Source organism: Chelmon rostratus, chromosome 4 (assembly GCF_017976325.1).
Source record: "Chelmon rostratus isolate fCheRos1 chromosome 4, fCheRos1.pri, whole genome shotgun sequence".
NCBI lineage: Eukaryota > Metazoa > Chordata > Actinopteri > Chaetodontiformes > Chaetodontidae > Chelmon > Chelmon rostratus.
This window is the reverse complement of record NC_055661.1, coordinates 8,461,954-8,483,363: the sequence shown is the minus strand read 5'-3', so window position 1 is coordinate 8,483,363 and position 21,410 is coordinate 8,461,954. Positions and strand designations below refer to the sequence as shown.

The window sequence follows — 21,410 nt, the reverse complement described above, 5'->3', positions numbered from 1 at the left end:
TATGCACTATTCCTTCAGGAACATTTTTTCAGGACTTTTACTTCTATGGGAGTATTTTTACTATTTGTTGCTGCTACTTTTACACAGAAAAATTATCTGAATAATTAGACGAGCATTTCCAGTAAGTGCTGTCTGGCCTCTAGTCAACCCTCCACAACCTACTGGGAGTCCAGTGATACCAGCCTGAGCTCCTCTGCAGACCTCGGCCCATTCATCGTTAGTTATACTGCAGCTTAGATCCATAGTCCCACGACCCTGTCAAAGCTTGAAGACCAGATGAAGATGAAGACCATATTTTATTAATAACTTCTTTGTACATTTTGTGTTTATCTCTTGATAGTAAACAACAGGAAAGCCTCCTTGAAGCTTCTTCAGCCTGATTCCTAAAAGCAGGAAGCAGTTGGGGGCCCCTGAACCATGGGGTTCGTTTTGAGATTTTTGAGTTAATATGTTTATTCCTTATTCAGTAATGGGCAACTTACTTTCAAAGTGTAATGTATGACATTAAACTAGTTACTTTCATTTGAAAGGAAAGGATGAGTACTGAAGTAATAGATACTATGTCGAAGTGTCCTTGGGCAAAATACTGATCCCCAAACTGCTCCCGACGCTGTGCCATTGGTGTGCGAGTGTGTGTGAATGGTTAATGCTCGTAATGAGCAGAGAGCAGAACGGTCACGCAGTTATCGGTGCCAAAGGACAGTTTATTGACAACGGAAATGCGCAATCCAGTTGAGCTGAGCCGGGCTGGCTGAAGATGAGAAGAGACAAGACGCAGGAGTCACAAGTTTCCACAAGAAAGCCAAGATTAAGTACCACGAAGGACTGGAGTGAAGGACCAGGGTTTATTTACTGTGCAGGCTGATTCGTGATGAGCCACAGGTGTGCAGGTGGGTTGGCTGCGGGAGGGGCAGGTGACCACGCCCAGCTCAGCTCAGCTCAGCTCAGCTCAGCTCAGCTCAGCATAGACAGAGCGGGAGAGAGAGGAGACAGACAGAGTGTGTGAATGGGTGCTGCAGGCTTGTGTTGTAAATAATGCTCTGAGTGGTTGTTTAACTAGAAAAGCACTATATGAATAGTCCATTTACCACTTTTTTATAATGTTGCCCCAACACTGTTTATAGTACTATATACAGTTATATCAGCAATTACAACAGATGGCTAAATTTAAGTAGCCTGAGAGGCCTAATAAGGCAGCATTATCCAATATATCACAAAAATGCAAAGACTGGAGAGAAATAAAAAAAAGGAGAAAACAAAATTGTGTAAAAGTAGTTTGATTTGTGTCACTGCTCAGGCCGACACGAGAACAACCGCTTCTATTTAGCATTTATATGTATATAAACATTTAATAAATTATCTATAAGACAAACTGATCTAGTTGTTAGCAAATATAAGTAGACATCTATGTGTCTATAATTATATTTGTTAACTATAACTGTGAGTAAACAGCAGTGATTAGGTATGATACATGATTACACTTGATTCAGCTTCAGGGTTCATTCTTGACCTTGTAAAAGCAGGCGGAGAAAAAAACGCTCACCTCAAGGTCCACTTATAAGATTTCTTCTGAGGCTTTCAGCAACATCTTGTGGCCGCTATCAGCTGACAGAGTTTGCCCAGTTGTTATGGATAGTAGATACATCAATATAAGTTCTTCATTATTAATTGGGTCCTCACTTGCCAGACGTTAAATTCTTCTTAAATGGAAGGACAACTTCCAACTTCCACGAGTGTCTGTGTGGAGACACACCCACATTACGTTGCACCTACATTATAGTGTGTTTAGAAACCATTTATTAATGGCTTATATGCTGCTTAGAAATGCTTAAAATGAGGTGTTACTGCTTCAGCACCTTTAGCTGATAATCGCTCAGTTCAGTTGTGCCATCTCTAATTAACTGAGCTAACTGCAATGAAAACATTCAGCAGAGTGTTACATTTCACCTGGTGCAGCGTTGTTTCATTAAATAAGGAGAAAGTAATGTGAACTATCTAAGGTATGATTCAAGGTGTTTGTCCACTTCACCATTAATTATTCAAAATTATCGATCGCTGCTGTTGTACCGTGATGCTGTGTATATGGTGAGGCTGGCTGTATCACACATAAATATGGTCACTAATGTGAAACTCTCCACAAAAGTTTCTGGAAAACCTCCATCTTGGTGAAAAGATTCTGCTGACATCGACACTTCAGCTGTTATAAGTTTCTATTACAAGCAACCATGTGGTGCCGCTGACAATTCCCATTTCAAGTGAAAGCAGCATAAAGTCACAGTTGTGCCCCTGTGTAATCTCAGCTACAGTAGCTTTGTGCTGAACTAACCATTTCTACTCAGTTTAAGTCTTAGCTTCAATGTTTGAACTTGCATGCTGCAGGTGCGTCAGGCTGCTGTGCTTTTGCTTGTAATGGAGTGTTTTTACACTGCTGTATTGGTACTTTTACTTAAGTAAAGGACCGGAGTACTTCTTCCACCATAGTTCTATGATTCTTTCTCTTGCCCTCCCCCATCCTCCTCCTCCTCGCCTCATTCTCTTCCCTCCTCTCTCTCTCCTTGACTGAGGTCTTGTCAGAGGCTACTCATATTTCAAAACATGCTCGGGGAAGTAAATGAGATGCCACTCTCCTCAGCCTCCTCAGCAGGAAACAGAGCCGTTTGTTGAGCTTAACGCTTCGCTGCCCGGCCGGCTCAGCCCTTCAAAGCACTGAAGACGGCACTGAGATCACAATTATGCAGAGGCGGGGAAGCCAATTTCACCCGCATGGCCACATCAGTACATGACACACACCCTCAAGTAGGGAGGGCAGACACAAGCAGAGCACGAGCACCCGAACGCACGCACACACCACAAATGCAGCGTGTTGTCTTCGCTCACAGATGTTGATGCTCCAGGTGTGTATTTGTGTGTCATCCACAGAATCCCACTGGAAAATGGAGGCCATTAGTCTTTTAAAGAGAGGCTTGGTACGGAGGCAGAATAGGTCCCTGAGTTATTGATCACTGGACACAGAGAGGGAGCGACATTATCAGCAGTGAGGATCAATGGCCTCTGTGGGCTCAAAGTTTGGAAATGCAGGAAGACTGAATCAGGGAGGTTGGGGAGAGTTTTTCTCCCCACTCCGAATGTATATTTCAACAAGAACTAGTGCAGCTCTTTCTTTTAAAGAACATTTCATCACAAACATGAGCATGAATTGAAGGTGATCATGAAGATTTTAACATTTAGCCTCTGGGATGGCCACAAAACTTCAAAAGAAAGTACATTTCCAGAATAAGTAGTTTATTTATGAGCATCAGAATATTAAAAAAAAAAAAAAACCTCTCTGAAGCTGCTCAGAGGTGATTTACCAGCAACAGTTTGATATCAGAGGTTCACTCCTGCAGCAACCATGAAAACAAGGACGTCTGGATGTATAAATGAGGCAAACCAACATGTTGTTCTGCTGTTTCAGGCTTTTCCAGGTAACAGTAATGCAGACACTGTGGTCCAGTACAAACTTAAACAGCCGGTGATAGCCCGCTACCTCCGCCTGATTCCTCTGGACTGGAACCCCACTGGGAGGATTGGACTCAGACTGGAGATATATGGATGTCGATATAGTAAGTCCACTCTCTGCCCTTGACTTCGTCAGTTCAGGCTGGTGCTAATCCTTAAAGAAAGTTTAGAATCGTGAAGTTATGTATTTGGATTTTTTAATTTCCTGTTCAGGAAAATGTATTATTGTGTAGTAATTCTAGAATATTGATTATTTTATGCGCTTAGGATCAAAAATGTTGTTGCTGCGAAGGAATCAAATAATCCTGCTCTCAGCTCGTAAAGCTGTTTCAGTCGTCAAACCTTTATCAAGTAAAACTGAGCAAAATGACATTTTTCTGCAGGAGGGAAGATAAAAAACTGAGTTCAAGTGATCGACAGTGTGTGAAGATTCCTCAGTTACAGTTACACAGCTGGGGGTCATCTTTTATGTGCTAAACAAAACATCACTTTTTAATTGCAGCTGTGAGGTTTGAGGAAAACACTGATGACAGTGGTGACACATTTATTTCTATCTTACGGCTTCACGTGAATTGCGCTTTCACAACAACAGCATTTAATGACTCTCGTCGTCATTTTTTGCTGCGCTGTACTCATTAGCAGAAACTAGACCGTATGGTTTTACAGTGGTGTTTGTAGGGGCCAATGGGTTCACCGCTCATTAGAAGCATTTTTTTTTCCCGAGAGGAATAAACAGAGACAATCAATAACTTCAAACAATAAAGATACTGTCATGCACATGAAACTGTGTGCTGTAGTTTGTGAGCTTTACACAGACCACGCTGTAGGTAGGAACTGAGGGAGGAAATCTAAACTTTCAGTGTGTGACATGCCTCTGCTGTGAAATACAAGTGATTCAAGAAAGCAAGTTTGCCACATTGAAAACATCCTAAATTGCATTAGTGGGGATGCACGTCTTTCCACCGTCACTGCTGGGTGGAGCTTTTAGTGTTTGGGAAGTGGGTGGAGTGTGTACATTTATAGATATAATCAAAAAGTACAGTCGCCACTTTCAGTCAAACTGTACATAAGAGTAATGTCCCCACAAGGTACTTTTTCAGATATTTTTTTTCTATTATTTTTTCTAATCCTGAATCAACTTGACTGATAGCAATACTGCAAGGGATATTCAGTGATGTTAGTAAAGTGCACACCTCACACCTGTGTTTAACAGCATGACTGAATGATGCTTTGTAAAAAATGGTACTGAAAGAGGAAACATGATTTTGAGTGTAGATTTCGCTGGATGAAGTCTTCTCTCACAGCTGTTGGACAGTTTTTCTGGCACTCTGTACTGATATTGGTCTCTGTTTCAGCCTAACTAGGAAATTAAGCTTCTTTGGTATAATTTCACATTAAACTCTCACCAGTTTGAGTGTCATTGACATGTATGTGTTGTCTGTGTGATAAAGCTCTTCCTCTTCCTCCTCTCCACTGTCCTGTAGCTTCTGATGTGGCCAGCTTTGATGGCAGCAGCAGCCTGATCTACAGGCTGAGCGCGAGGCCGAGCTGGACGGCGATGGAGGTCATCGCTCTGAAGTTTAAAACCCTGAAGAATTCTGGGACGCTGCTCCATGCAGAGGGACAGAGAGATCACAGCCTCACTCTGGTGTTGGAGAAAGGACGGCTGCTGCTCTACCACCAGCAAGGTACAATATTAACGTTGTTTTTCCAGTATTTACATCACGTCCTCGGCTGAGATACTGAACCCCGAATTGCTCCTGATGCTGCTGTCATCAGTGTGTGAGAGTGTGTGTGAATGTGGCTGTGCTGTAAAGCACTTTGAGTGGTCAAAGTAGATCTGAAAAGAACGATATAGATGCAGTTTACCATTTGCCATGTACAATATACACATTACAATACTTTACACTATGTAAGATGTTTATGCAGAAGATCCAGCAGTGCAGCTCCTACAGCCATGATATGTGTATTATTGTATATATATATAAGCATAAACAATAAATTCATTCATCCGCCATCTGTAATATACAGTGTACAGACTATAATGCATACAATAATACTACTATGCAAATATGTATAAAATAATAATAAAGCAAGTAAATGATATAATTTAAGCCTACAATGACAGCAAGCTGGTCATGTATTAGTAGTTTGAGGCTCTCTCTCACTGAACTGAGTCCGGTGAGTTTAATAATTTGCAGTTTGTACTGTTTCACGGTGTGTTGTAGTCAGACGTTTGTGAATGTCATCAAACAACCTCTTCTATTGTCTTGAAAAACATTGCATCTCTAAAAACCAGCATAAACCAAATCTAGCCTGCCTTGTCTCTTTAGCACACCTTCTGGTTTTGGTTTAGATTAAAACAGACCTTTAGTCATTCTTTCTTCATGATGTCTGATGATATTATCTTTTTTATTGTTTGTTTTTGGGGAGAATTCAGCATAGATGCTGTGGACAGTGTAATGATCGTAATGACGCCTATAATCTGAACAGGTTGTCTCATTTTATTTGTTCAGGTGTCATTTTTTGCTTTTCTTACTTTACTTTTCAAGTCCTGCTGGTTTTTGTTCTTGACGCACTGTGTAACTGTCGACTGTTTCACACCTGGAACATCAAGTGAATGCAGTCAGGTTTTTTTTACAGCACTGGTCCACTTCCTGAGGACTAAAAGGACTAAGTAAATGTGAGCTAAACGCCTAAATCCCATTTTGTTTTTATGCACTAAGGCTCCAGAGCGTCCACCATCCCGTCTGTATGTGTGGAATTGAGCATCGAGCACGTTTTTGTCTCCACTGTAAATTGGAGTTAGCTGCAAGTCGGTCTCTGTCCATCTGCTGGTTTGTTTGCGTGTTTGTCACATGTGATTTTAAAGATGCCACTGATCCAACTCTGAAGAAACTCTGGGAATTATGCTGCTTTCTGCTTATGCTAATCAGCTCAATGCAACGTTTATTTGTTTATCATATGTCTCAAGCAATATTTAGAACAAAAACTAATCCCATTTTGAAGAATTGGTGTCGTTCACCATTGCAGTTATTACAGATCAGTACGAGGAAACATACATGCCGTTGATATTTGTGGAGCATCATTTGCTGCTGTCTTATTCTCTCAATCGTTGTTTTTCCTCCACTCGTTTCCTCACTTTCACACTCTGTTTCTCTCGCAGCTTGACGTCCCTTCTCACATTCCCTCTCTTTTAATCAACGATGGATGCTAGCAACACGTGTTAGGGGTGAACTCTGTGGGCTAGCGCAGCATAGCGTGATCCACGGCCTCTGCTGGCACAGAACGGAGCACTGTGGAGATTGCGGGAGAAAACGTGTGTGTTTGTGTTGCTGTAAACGAGGTTAAAGCTGAGGTGTTGTCGGACTGCCAGGCTGTTGTATTATCACCATATGGCAGATCTCTCATCAACCATGCCATCTGGCTGATGGAGTACTCTGCCTCTCTGCTCACCAACCGTTCCTCTCCTCCCTTCGTTTTTGTTTGAAGGTGTTCCTGAAATGATTACATCTCCAAAATGTAATGAGGAAAAACAGGATTCCTGACTCTAAATTAAGTTTGACTTTAAACACAGGACTTTGGACAGTTACAGGATAGTCTGACATAAAACAATATTAATATGTACAAGGAAACGACTGGCCTTTAAGAGATTCCTGATGGTGGACAAAAAGAGGTTTAAGGGTAAATCTGGTCAGGTAGATGTATGACGGCACAGCCTGATAAAGATTTGTCCAAACATGGGATTCCATGGCAGTGCTCGCCCAACTCTTGATCCCTTTCACCATGCGGTAATGTGGAGAAACAGAAGTATAACGACCATCATTAAAGTGCTGACCTGAGATTAGAATTGCGAGCGGTGGCAATGAAGGACAATTGGTCACATGCAGACGTTTTGGCATGTTGTTTCAGTGATTTTCAACATTGGAGAATTGTTCTTGGGCATTTAGCTTGTTTTGGTTGGTTAATGAATGACACGCTGCATTCTGTAGCCTCCAGCTTGCATGTCTGTCATGATTAAGTCATCTATGAGCCTCCATAGTTTACAGATTATACACTCCACTCTGTTGACGCTATTCTGGAAAAATGTCAAACAAGTAAGCTGCGTGGCATCTTATTTTGTTTGTGATTGGTTACTATTTTGGAGTCGATTTCATGACTTTTTTTTAGACTGCTGGCGTTAGAGGTGACAGGACACAACATGCCATTTCATCATGAAACGTAGTTGGCAGAAATTGCTGGAAATGTTGATTGTTACATGACAGCAACAATGGCATTTCATGGATGGAGTTGTGTGTACAGCTAGTTACAACAGCTGCTTGTTTGAGGAAAATATCCCTCATTGAGAACCTTCAATATGCGACCACACATGCTAAAAATCCTGGGTTTCTGCATCTTAACCTCCCTCTGTCACTCCCTCCCTACATTCCTGCAATAAAAACAGAATTTTGTCCGACTCCCTCTAGTTGGGAAGGGGTGGGAGAGTGTTAATTCCCTGGTGGTATTGTCTGTCTGTCAGCGGTAGAGAGGTGCTATCTGCAGAAGCCATCAGTCTGACACCAGCTCCCTGAGTGACGCCTGTCAGCTCCCTGCCAGACCCGAGCTGATAGTCAACAAACTGCTCAAAGCGCCCTGGATGGCCGGGAACGAAAATAAACACGGCTCGGGTCTGTGGCGGAGCAGCGATTAGATTGAGCTATGATAATCCGGTGATACAGTCAATAGTGGAAAAAAAAGAAAAGAAAACATCCTCTGCCTCAATCACAGCGCTGTCACTGCAGCTTTCTGTCTCTGGCTCTCTTTGTTTCCCTGCATGCCTGTCTGACTGCCCCCTTTCTTTTTCTGCCTTTTCTATTTTCCTCTCTCTCCTTTGTTATTTATCACAGCCTTTCTCATATGTTGCCCCACTTCTGCCCCTGCTGGATTTTTTTTTCAGAGGTGATTATTTGCCTTTTTTTTCAATTGCATGCTCTTTGTCTTTCTCTCTCCTCTCTCTCTTTCTCCCTCTATTCTCTCCCACACACACACACACTCTCCCGGGAGTTTGCACTCGGCAGACAGTGTAATTTAGATCAATAGCTTGAAGCACCCACCCCGAGTCACAGCATGCTCCTCCACAGTCAGCTGTTGGCTGAAGAGAAGACAAGCTCAAACGAGGGGAGCAGAGATGAAACCTGAAGATTTAGATGCATTATCTCCATAGTTCCACACTGTTAGCTATCCTCTGAGGCTTCTCATACTTATCTCCCCCATTTGGCAACCTGATCCTGTCTGTCCCGGGCCTCTCTTTAACAGCGATGCATGTCGCATCAAGAGGAAAACAAGCTGGCTGAGAAACAGAGGAGCTAAAGATGGCTAATGACATCTTATGCAAGCATAAAGAGCTCAGCAGGAGCAGATGTGTTTTTTTTGTTTTAAACAGTATAACAGCCATTAGCATAAATTAATGATGAATGAAAACAGAGAGACAGACAGCCATTCAACGGACCAATAGGCAGACAGACAGGCAAGCAAACAGATAAATGAAACAGTGAAACACCCTCTCTATCTCCCTGTGGCTGTCCAAGCAGTTGGAATAAATTGACTCATTAAGATTTATGTCCACTATCCAAAACCATCTCATTTCCCCTCTGCTTTACATTTATCAAATTGTCAGTTTGCTATAATGTAGCCCACTGCTTCATAATTCAGGTCAATTCTGAACTGTCACCGGGAAGCTGTAATACACGGCAGTAAATACACTCAGGGCTAGTGTGTGCTGCTCCAGCGCGCCCCGGACGAGTGGCGTTAAGTATTGCTGACTAAATTAGGGTGGCATCAGAGAGGCGTGCAGGGCAAGCGGCATGTTAAGTGAAATTCTGTCTTTTCTCTGTATCCATAATAAGAACAAGCTGGGGTTGGTTCCCAATTGGTTGGTTGCTGGCCGTGTCTTCAGTGCAATATAACACCAAATATTTCAGATTTTATAGGGACATAACATCAGCACAATCACAGATGTTTTCACCAATCGCACAGAGCAGCAAGCGCTACAACCAGATCATCCCAGAGGCCTCTGCAGAGCATTGTTGAAAAGAGGTGAAATTCAGCTTCCAGTTGGCCGTGAAAACAGAAGAGAATGAATTGTGCTGATTACTGTTGCATTTGCTTACTCTAGTCCACCTTTTCTGCAGTGATTTACAGCGAGCCTGCAGGAGTTTCTGCTGTAAACAGCCTCATAAGACTCTCAGCCAGCAGCCCCTGTGTTTTCAGAGGAGCCTGAAACTGCTAAGATAGCCATGGGACTCTTACTGTAACACACTCTCCTGCTGTATAATGAGTTGCTTCCTGCTCGTTCCCTCTGTGTGCAGCATCAATACAGCTTGTATCTCAAGAAAAAAAAAAAAAAGACGATGAGCTACACCCACGGCTTCAGAGTCAAGAGGGAAATGTGAATGATTGGTCACTCTGGCTTCCTCTGAAGACAGTCGGAGTCACTGCACTTTCCCTTTTTTCCCCCAGTTTGCTTTATGGCAATAAAATCAATGTCCAGCTGTGACTAAAGCTGAGAACTGGTTCAGGGACAGTACATTATTCTAACAGTCGATCTGTATTTCAAACAGTTGCACCACGTGACGCTCAAATGCCGAAACAATTATAACAGCCTGTCTCATGATAAGACCTGTCACTGTCGTCCTTCATAAACAGATTTAGGGCTCGAGCAAAGAGCCATAATGGAGCAGCAGACAGAATATGATAAGGTGATATTGCCCCAGGGAGCTGTCTGGAACGGTAGACTCCTGGAAAGTGAAAACTAGTGCTCATCGCAGACTCCTCAGATTAAAGACAAGAACATTCAGTTATTAGTCTGCTCAATATGGATAAATCAAGCAGTTATTGCCTCACATCGTCCTCACAGCCGTGCAGAGAAGGCGAGGAGGAGTGAGGAAATTAAAACTGACAGACACTGAGAAAGGGAGCGGGAGTTTCGTGAATGAAAGTTAAGTGTTTCTGTAATTGTACTGATCACTTGTTCTCTTTTTCCACCTATTAAACCTGTAGCTAAATATGTCACCTCACTTGAAGTGCCTTATCATGAAATGAGTAGTTTGGGCAAATGCTCTTATCAGCACTCATGTTTGTGTGTCAAGTATGGAGCTGGAGCCAGAAAATGATTAGCTTAGCTTAGCATAAGCAGGGGGAAAGCCCGGCTGTATCCAAAGCTCACAAATATGTGCACAGTATGTCATTTTCAAAAAACAAAAAATGAACACATCTTTTTTGTTAAATCCTAAAACGTAACATTAAACATGCCTGGACACAGCTGGGACACATGTCACAATCTAAGGCAGCAACAAGCATGTCCCAGCTGCGTGCGTCACTTTTTGCTGTCCCCTGGAAACAGTTTCTGTCGTCATCTTTGCTACTTGCAGCATTTGTGTATTTGGTTTTGTTTTCTGTGTTTTCAGACGTGTATGTAGATGCTCAGTCATCCAGGTCAGTTATCCATGGTGGGTTGAGTCCAGTCCAACTGGAAAATATTTTGCTTCTCATCCAAGGGTCTTCTTCTGCTCTGACTGAGTGGTGGGGAGTCCCAGGTATTGAACCTGTGGTGTCTTTGTGAAGATCAGGTTAGTGCTCCTGGCTGTGTAACGGCAGTCATTAGAGCTGTTGAGGCCAAGTGTAAATGACAGTCATTGGAATTGTCACATGAGGCCACCTGTGAATGGTTGTGAAATCTCCTGAGAAGGGATGAAAGAACAGCAGTGTAGGTGGAGGATAAGATAAGGATAAGATAAGGCCCCCTCCTCTGTAGAAGGCAAGTTTCTCTTTCACTCCATCTGTCCTCCCTGTCCAAAATATGTATGTTGAATGAGTTTCTCTTTTCTTTGAGGTGGAGGTAAACAGCTGAGTCTTACCTGAGGAGTTGGGCCATTAGTTTATTTAATGATTGTTTATTTTCGTAGTGTCTTATTGTGTTGCTGGGTATGAAAAACACAGGGATGAGGTGTTGGTTGAGTTTCTCGGGTACTTCAGCCACGTATTGAATGTCGATGTTGTTGGGTTTGCTCTTCTTTTCTTCATCACCTCAGTGTTGGTGTTCTTCCTGGATCTCGTGGCTGTTTTCACAAAGGTCCAGTTAGGGTATCCACGAGCTTTAAGTGTATCCCTCAGATTGCTGTGCTCCGTCTCTTGGACCTGGAAACTTGTTAGTACACTATCAGCTCAGTGTTGCAGATTTCAGACAACCCCTGACAAGTTGTGCTCCAGTGGGTCAAAGAGTAATTATTGGTCTGTGTGTGTGGACTTCCTGTACTTCAATATGGAGGCTCCTGTCCTCTACAGTGTGTATGGCACAGTCCAAAGATGTCAAGTTATTGTTCCTGATGTCCTCTTGTGTGAACTTGATGTTACTGTCCACTGAGTTAATGTGTTTTGTGAAGGCTTAGACTTCCTGGGTTTTGATTGTGACCCATGTGTGTCTTTGGTTCGATTGTTAAGGGTGATCTCTTGCAGCAGTCGTTTCCTTACATTTCCATCGTTGCCATTGTTGGGATGCATTTAAACAGAGAGGTCACATCATGGGTCCAGTTTAAATCCTCCACTTGCTCACAGTGTCCATGGAGTTTTGAATATGGTGAACCATGTTGCGAACCAAGGGAGCTAAGTTGCAGTGTTGTTAATAAGCTGATGCTGCTGACAATGGACCCGAGGAGGTTCTTTCTTTGTGACTGTTAGGGAGCCCATACATGCCTGTATCTCCAGGATAGAGGCGATGATATGGTTCATGATTGATGGTTTTGTAAACATTCTATGGCCTTTTTCTTGTATCCACTGGTGGGATCTTGTTCCAATTTTTCATATGTATTGCTGGAGTATTATGTTGATCCTGACATGACAGTCCACTGTGTTTAGGACCATCGTGCACTTTTTTCAGCTGGTAAGATAACAATGTTTTGGTCCTTGCTCAGTGACATCACAGCCTTCCTTTCCTCGATGGTGGACGATACCTTCAACCTGATCTATTCTGCTTCTGTTTCGGTTAAGTTGTTTTTCCTTGTGGCTGATACAGACCGTTCTCACCCCCAACATGCTGAATCACACAGAGATAAGTCCACGTGTAGAGGAAGATGGCGGACATAGGCTGTTTGGTATGAGCCTTTGTTGTTGTCAGGTTGAACCATAGGTAGTTTCTCTTCCTTGCAAATTCTGCTCTCTGTATTTGCAGCCCTTTTCAAAAGGCTGTGCAGTTATTGTCAAATTGGTGAATATGTTTTTTGTGTGTTTAGTCTGTTAGTCTGTTTAAGTTTCAGTGCCTTGAGCTCTGACAGCCACTGTATGAATCACCTCCTGGCAGCTGCATCCTTACAGTAAAGCCCCTGAAACTTTGTTTTTAAATCATTAGACACCACCAAGTTATTTGCTTCAATGCATCATTATGAAATGCAATGTTGTTGATTGCTCAATGTAATGGCTATAGAGTAACAACACTGTTGTTAAGATTGGTTCCCTATAAGCCCGTCTTTCACTGTCTAATTTTGTCTGCCACCATGTACCATCTCCTGGGAAAATGAAGCTCTGACTGTTGATCCATTCCAGCTGGCACCATTTCTATCTGCTCTCATGTCTGCATTATGGATTAAATGAATGAATGACCTCATGCTTTTTCTCCTAATGTTTTCCTTGCTTCTTTCTTCTCTCTTATTCCTAAAGTGGTGCTGAATATTTGTTCATGGAAAAGTGAAAAGTCATCTGTTTCCGCTTTCATTTGATTAGATAAGCATCAATCAGGTTTTGAAAAAAACTAAGACCAACTAAGCTGGACAGAGTGATTTGCTCAGATTTGAGCAAATAATGATAATGATGGCAATATAGGCAATCAGCAATTTGATTAATTAGTGCTGAGATGGCAGCGACACATGAAACTCCTATGCTCAAAACAAAGTGGGCAAACATGAGAAAAAGTTCTGTTGGTTGCTGCAAATGGAAAAATAGAAATTTAAGTTGCCATCAGGTTTGAAATGACTATCAACCTTCAATCAAGATGATCAGCATTGTTTTATTTACAGAAACAGGAAACAATAAAAACAAATGTTTCAGTGTCTCATGACCTTTTTCCAAATGACTCCTGCTTCTAACAAGTGAGACGGGCACAAACAAAATACAGAAACACCCAAAACTGCTCAAAGTTTGGCAGAAAAATGTGAGTTTGTGTAGGATGCCATTACACACACGTGAAGAACGTGGTTGAGAACAGTATTTTCCAAAATGTTCAACTTTTCTCTTAAATACACCCTAACACCAGAGGTTTCTATCTATCTATGTCCTTTGAAGAAAATGTCCTTCATAATTAATGACTCTGTGTATCTCGCTCCTTCTGCTGTAGCTCCTTCTGTCAGCATAAACTTTTTCTCTCCCACCACATTAGGGGATGCAGAGATGGATTCACCAATTTGGACCCGCTGGTGTTGGTTCTGTCATTAATTATGTCCTACTGTCATTTTGCAGCATCATCATTTATTGTGGTGGGTCCTCCTCCCTGCCAGCATACAGATGTGTGCACTCTAATGAGGGAGGGTGACCTCGGTGACCTGCTCCCTGCTTGAAACAAAGATTAAAAAATTCTCCCGAAGCTGTAATATTTCCACATCTTTTTCCCTTATATAAATCAAAAAAGAAACCTTCCTTTAGGTTTACTGCTCCAAGACATAGGAGGCATTTTACAACGATTTCTTCAGGCATGTTTTTCCTTGTTAAAAATGCATTATGGAGCAGTATGTGAAGAATGCTGACCTTGAGTATTTTGTAGGTGCCTCAGAAACAAATCAAAGCTCCTCAGCAGGAAGTGCATGTAAGAGGATTCCTGCTTTAGCTGGAGTTAAGCAGCTATCAGATGCACCATCATGACAACATAATTGATTTGTTTTTCACACCCTCACCTCTGGTGCAGGTGTGAGTTCATCCTCAGGCGGGCAGCTTCTTGTTTCTCTGGGAAGTCTGCTGGATGACCAGCACTGGCACCATGTGAAGCTGGAGCGGCTCAGCACTCACCTCAACCTCACCGTGGATAAAAACACTCATCAGGTGCACGTCCCACCTGAGCTCAGCCACTGGGACATTCACCAGGTAGGAGACACTTTTCAGCACACAACCACATGCACACATTTTAAAACGTGTTCTCCATTGTGCAGTGATTTTCCATTCAAAGCACCTTTTTAGTACCAAACATGAATTTCCTGTAGTCGTTAGAGGTTGCTGGAGACAGTTTGTAGTTTCATCCAAGTTACCAGTTTTTATGATGTAAAATGTTTTCAAACGACGCGTATCAGACCAATCCTACATTGTAATTCACTTCTCCAGCTGACCACAGTCTGTTTACTGGTTTGAAGATTCCTATTTTACATGTAGTTTACTGATCCGCGCCAAGGCACAGCTCTCATTATTTCATTTATTGAGTAAGCTGCTGCTTAATTAAACCTTAATTAAACACCAGACTCAAGACAGCCACTTTTCCTGACCAGCAAAAGCAGAAAGGGCCCAAAAGCCAGACTGTAGAACATACTGAGTCTGGCAATGAAGAGAATGGAGTTTACTGTTTCCAGAGTTAAACCTAAAGCAGCCTGGCAGCTCTGTGAATAGACAAAAATACAAATGTTTCACAGGAACCTCTGAAGCCTACAGCGGGTGATGGTTACTGACAGATTTGTTATTTCACATATATGCCATGTGTTGTTTTGCCGTGCAGCTCAGTCTGGGAGCTGTCCAGAGCCATGGACTGCAGAAACCCATCCTGTCCAACAGGAACTTCCATGGCTGCCTGGAAAACCTGCTCTACAATGACCTCAACCTGATAGACCTGGCTAAAAAGAACAACCACCAGGTCTCTGTCATGGTAAGTCATTGTGTTTCAGCACCTTCGGAGCATCATTATGGAAAGCTGCCATTCAGCGGCCATCAGAAGGACAGACAGGTGACTGTGGAACGGGAAGTAAATGTCCTGTTTATTTTCCCACACACAGTGATTCCCAAACTTGTGGGCTTGTGACCCTCTATAGTTTTTAATTCTATTTATAATATGCTTGTATATTTAAGTTCTATATTTAGAATGCATCTTCATTATTACATAACAGTTTGGTCTATTATCATTATGCACTATGATGTTACTCTAAACTTTGTATCATGAAATGTATTGTATATTGCCTGGTGTCAGTGCTAGAGGAAGTATTCAAATCTTTTACTTAAGTAAAAGTGCTAGTACTGCACTGCAAAACTCTGTTACAAGTCCTGCATGACAACAATATTTAAGTAAAAGCATGTAAGTATAATCAGGAAAATGTCCTTACAGTATTAAAAGTAAGAGAAGTCGATGCAGAAAAATGCAGCTTCTGCAACTGTTATAGATACATTATTATTACATATATTATTACTCATTTTGTAATATAAAAACAGGATTTGGTTGAGGTAGTGCTCATTTTTAACTATAGGACTGCAACTAATGATTTTTTTCATTATGGAGTAATCAGCAGATTTTTATCAATCAACTAACTGATTAATTGAGTGGTCGTTACAGCTATACTTTGAGAAACTGTTGGGTCGTTTAATTTATAGCAAAACGTCATATTTTATATGCCCCATGTATGTTTGGTGCAAAAAAATTGCAATATGTTGAAGTAACTTATAACTAAAGATGTCAAATACATGTAGTCCCTCTGACATGTTGTGGAGTAGAAGTAGGAAGTGGCATGAAAAGAAAAAAACAGAATAAAGTACAAGTACCTACAATTTGTACATGAGTAAATGTACTTAGAGTTGGAGTAAGATCCAGTGCACCGCTGTCGAGTGTGACTGTTTAAGATGCGACGAGACACATTCAGCATATCTGTGTTGTCATTCAGAGAAATCATAAAAAATGAACATATGCTCTGACGTTGACTGCCTTCTTTTTCTGGTTTCATGTCATTCTACTTTGCAACAGTATATAAACACAGTGTTATTTTTGCTTAAAGTGGTTTGATACCTTCTGATGCTCCTTGTAACGTGTTGCCTTGGACAACTCTTGATCAAACCACTAATTACCTATTTTTGCCCATTTCTTTCTCAGTTATTAACATCCTTTACCGGCACTCGAATCAAATGCTGCCATGATGAGATACAAGTGGACTCTTTTGTTCACTTCACACTTTTTATGCTCCTCCTCCCACAACTTTCTCATCCTCGCTCATCAATGCCATTATTATGCTAATGGTCACTGTCATGATTATTATTGTCATTCTCATTATTTTCATCATCTGCATCATCATCCTCTTTATTGTTATACCAGCCACCATCATCAGCGCCATCAGCATTAACATAATGTCCTTCATTATCATCACCAATGTCATCGTTTTTGGAGTTAGAAAGCCCAAAGCAAAAAAAAAAAAAAAAAAGTGGAGAAGAAAAGAAGAAACTTGGAGAAGAAGAGAAATGAATCAGGGAGGAAAGAAGGTGGAGAGTGAAAATGGAGAGGAGGGAGGGGAGAAACCGACACTTTCTGGTGCATATTAGTCATCACAGAAAGGATGACTTAACATAAATTTTATCTTAGCATGAAAATAGGAATTAACCATAATATTTATCCACTGTGCTGACTGTCTGTAAGTTATTCAGTTTTTTTGTGATGGGTTACTGGAACTGCAATCATGCTAATGCCTCTGAACTTCCACCCTGGTAGCATCACTGCCGCATCACTTCCACTTCCTGAAGCCATGCTGGAGTCACGAGATGCAAGACAAACGGTGAAAGTGGGTGCAAACGCTGTGTGACCCTGATGCTTCAGGCATCTTATTTTAGCTCTTTGGCTAATATCAATATGGTAATACAGCTGTCCTTTTTCAGAGGGCTGCTGATCAGACCTCTGTGACACCGAGTCAAACCGAATCAGCCTCTGCAACCAATGAATATTCATGTTTTATTAGCTCTTTCATAATGGTTTCTCTCTCTCCGCCTTCCCTCCTCTCTTTCTCAGGGCAATGTGACCTTTTCTTGTTCCGAGCCAGTTTCAGTCTCTGCGACGTTCACCGACTCCCGGAGCTTCCTCCAGTTGCCGGCGCTGACGGCGTGGTCGTCGGGGGTCGTCTCCGTGGCGCTGCAGTTTCGGACGTGGAACAAGGCGGGGCTTCTCTTGACCTTTGACCTCTCGCAGCAGGAGGGCACAGTCTGGCTGTACCTGAGTGAGGCCAGACTCCGCCTACAGATCATTAAAGCTGGCAGGGCTCCGCTGGAGCTCAGCGCAGGTCAGTCCATTGAGTCTGTTGTTGCTCAGCTGTATAGCAGAGGTGTCATTAACATGTAGCTCAGACTCATGCCACAGACATGAAGCGCCAGCACATTTGTTCTAAGCACAAAGAACAAACTAGAACACGTCTAACAGTGGTTTCACACCAAAAGAGCATTGCTGAACTTGCTCAGGCCATTATTTCCAGACCCCTAGCGTCCTAGTTAGTTGTCTTGTGCTGCGCTTCATCTTGCGCTTTACCTCGCGCTCTTCATAGTCACGTTTGAAACTGTTGTGAGAATTTTCAACACAGAGTCAATCAAAATCTTTAGCGTGGAAGTTCTTTCTTGACTTTGAAGACAGTCAAGGTCCACTTGCTAGCTGTCTGGGACTTTGCACCACATGTCACAGTTATCCTCAGCGGATAGTTCGCTGTCGTTCGGTCACATGATATCATTCATGGGCATATGTGAGGAACAGTCCTAACCCCTGTCAAACTCCCTCTGCAGTGGAAGGCTGTGAGATGTGGTTGGAAGCTCCAGTAAAGCTCACACGTGAACGTTGAATTTTTTTATCCAATCACTGCACCAGGCTTATTATAATCTTCAGATTTAATAGCTCCTCAGTATTGCAGTACTTCAGGTACAACAAACAAACTTATCCCACACTTGAATCACAGCTCCATGCAGCTCCACTAAGGCTGAAACACCTCTTTCGGGTTGAATTTGTCCAGCATTTACGCTTGTGTCTGTGTGTGCACAAAGGCTCAGGTCTGAATGACGGTCAGTGGCATTCTGTGGAGCTGAACGCCAGACAAGATCATCTGAGCATCACGGTGGACAAAGATGCAGGAGCTACCGCTCACACCAGAATCCCCCTTCCTCTAACTGCAGACAGCCAGCTCTTCTTCGGTGGTAATGGAATCGTGTGTGTTGTCTCTCTTGTGTGTGTGTGTATATGGATGTGTATCTACAAGCCTTCTCTTGTCAAGTGTTTTCTATTGCGCCTCAAGTATTTTGCTCTGAAAGATGGGGAAACTGCTGACATGGATATTTAAGGACTGGTTAAAATTCATGGAGGTACTCAGGTAATAATTATCATCTCCAGATCTCCTTTGGAGGTTTAGTGCCACACAGAGAGGGATGAAGTCATAAAGCTGCTTTGTCTCTCCCTCTCCGCCCCCTCCTGCTCTTTCCTCTCTCTGTCTTTGATGTTTCCTTTCTTCAAGTGCTCTTTCTCCTCTACATTTTTTCTTGCCTCTTTCCTTTTTGCTGTTTGCTCTTCCCTCCTCGATGCATCCCTCTCTCTCCAATCACCATCCCTTTTAATTTTTCCCTCAAGCTCCCTTGTCTTTCATTTTCCCCTCTCCAGTCTCTGCAGTGCTTGTTTATGTTCTCCGCCTGTGCAGTCAAACTCTTACATGCAAATAAAGGTTGTAGATACATACAAGTGTGACCTGTGAGATGACGAAAAAAATAATACAGTGAGTTTAACTCCAATAGTGATAAATCCTATGATCCTATGATAATCCTAGAAGTGAAATGTTACTGATGCAGCTCCGGTGCTGTGACTTTGTGTATTGACACGATATTTCCGACACTCCCTCCATGTTTTGCTGCCAAGAGGAAAACACCTCAGACGAAATCTTCTTTTGAGCTCCTAAAATTCAAAGTGACAATAAATAGTGACTCATCTTTCCTCCCTCCTCTGCTGGGAGGTGTGGAGCTGCACGCCTGATGGGCTGACTGGTAATTAGAGCAACGCAGAGCCTGCAGCAGGCATGCTGTATCTGGCCACGAGATGCCACCATCCAGGATCAACCTCAAGCATGAATGACTGATGGATAAGACTTGGAGCTCGCTCACATGCTTTCCTGAGGAATGGCTTGTGTGTGACAGCCACCATACACTATGAATTTAAAATGTGCTAAAGAGTAGATTGTGGAGCGATCGTGGAATATTAATCCTCTTGCCCACATTGAATCTTAAAATGCAGGATGGTGATCCCCTTTAACAGGACAGGCTGAGAGTAGATAACCCTGTGAATGCTATAGATCAGAATTTTCTGGATGACGGTGGCAGTTACAGTGTCAATTGTCCTGATTCGTCCTGTATCAAAAGTGTGTCACATATGAAACAAGTGAACCCAAATGCAGACAAACCCGGGAGTCAGGAAAGCAGTTAAAGGCATTATGAAGTAAGGGAAGAGGAGCTGCAGTAGAGATCCAGGGACTGGAGCTTGGGACAGAACGAGGCTCAAGAGGTTCAGGTCCTCAGAGATCAGGTCCCCAGGTCAACTTGATGTGTGTGGATGTGAGACAGGGTGGCAGAGCAGCAGACTTAAAAAGTCGAGGGAGTGGTGGCAGGGCTGGAGAACAAAGTTAGTCACAGGAATGGAGAACACAACTGAAGCAAATCACAAAGAGCAGAATACATGGCTGGAGCGGAGCGACACTGTTGGATGAGACTATGATCTGACAGGGTGGAGACGGCAGAGCTCCGTCCTGACTCTGGCCACCAAGACGCGTTGGGATCCAGTCAAATAAACCACTTACAGAAGTGGTCTGGGACGCATGTGACCATATAGCTTTTGCAGCGTAGTGATAACTCAAGATGCCTGTTGATCCCAGGTGTCAACAGGGTCAACAGGGACACAAGGGAGACGAGGCTACTGCAGTTCAGATGATGTTCCAGGGTCAGATAAGTGAGGTCAGCGTTCTTCACAGTGATTTTACACTTGGATTTAAAAACAGATCACCTCAGTTTTAACACACATTAACATGAGTTTTAACCTGCTACAGTATATTACAGTGAAGCTAAAACAGAAATCTAGATGTCTTAGTTAACAGTGCACGTTGTGTGTGTTGGGTCTACATAGTATCCATGTTTAGTATTCTTCCATCATTCATCCAAACATAATTAACATAAGTTATGGTGACACACTTTAAACAGAACTAGCTTAAATGAATTTAATCCGACGTTTATTGATGATCCCACCAAGAAAACAGCATTAAAACAAGAACAAAGCTGTAGTAAAGCCACTGATCGACTGCCATGTGTTTCCCTCCGTAGGTTGCCCTGTTCAGGACAGCTACCAGGAGTGTAGGAACCCCTTCGAAGTCTTTCAGGGTTGTATGCGTCTGCTGACTCTGGATAACCAACCTGTTGACCTGATCGAGGTGCAGCAAAGGCTGCTGGGAAACTACAGCCACCTGCAGATTGATATGTGCGGCATCATCGACAGGTCGGTCTCCAAAAGTGCCATGTGAATGATTTTCTTCACACACATCCCACAGGTGTCGGAATGTGAGGCCATAAAGGCAAACACGCACGTTTTATGTGTCACCAATCCAATCCTGTTTTTCTCTGTTTGGGATTTGTGAAAACAGTGACATGGTTTCTCCTTTTACCTTCAAACACTTGGAAATTTGGATTTTATTAGTTGCTGTCCTGTTTGAAGTCAGTTGAGGATGTTCACACATTCCGTTTGTTGCCTAAACAAGGCTAAATAACTAGACTTGGCAAATGTCTCTCTATGGACTCAGAAAACAATAAACATCTTGACAAGGGAATAATGATCTAAAGGATAAGTCTGGTGGTATTCCATGCTTTTCTTATTCTCTGCAAATCCCATGAGAAAAACAACAAATCAATTGATCCACTAACAAACGCTGGCTGTCTAT

The 21,410-nt window shown here is 42.5% G+C and overlaps 1 protein-coding gene across 1 annotated transcript in view; it reads left to right on the top strand.

Annotated features, from left to right (window-relative positions):
- LOC121605392 (contactin-associated protein-like 4) overlaps positions 1-21,410 on the top strand; it is an 80,971-nt gene that overhangs the window by 20,874 nt on the left and 38,687 nt on the right. The window contains exons 4-10 of the mRNA XM_041935284.1: positions 3,455-3,602; positions 4,983-5,186; positions 14,426-14,601; positions 15,221-15,367; positions 17,480-17,747; positions 18,493-18,642; positions 20,800-20,971. Of these exons, the coding sequence (XP_041791218.1) occupies positions 3,455-3,602; positions 4,983-5,186; positions 14,426-14,601; positions 15,221-15,367; positions 17,480-17,747; positions 18,493-18,642; positions 20,800-20,971 (1,265 nt within the window). The remainder of the gene's footprint in view (positions 1-3,454; positions 3,603-4,982; positions 5,187-14,425; positions 14,602-15,220; positions 15,368-17,479; positions 17,748-18,492; positions 18,643-20,799; positions 20,972-21,410) is intronic.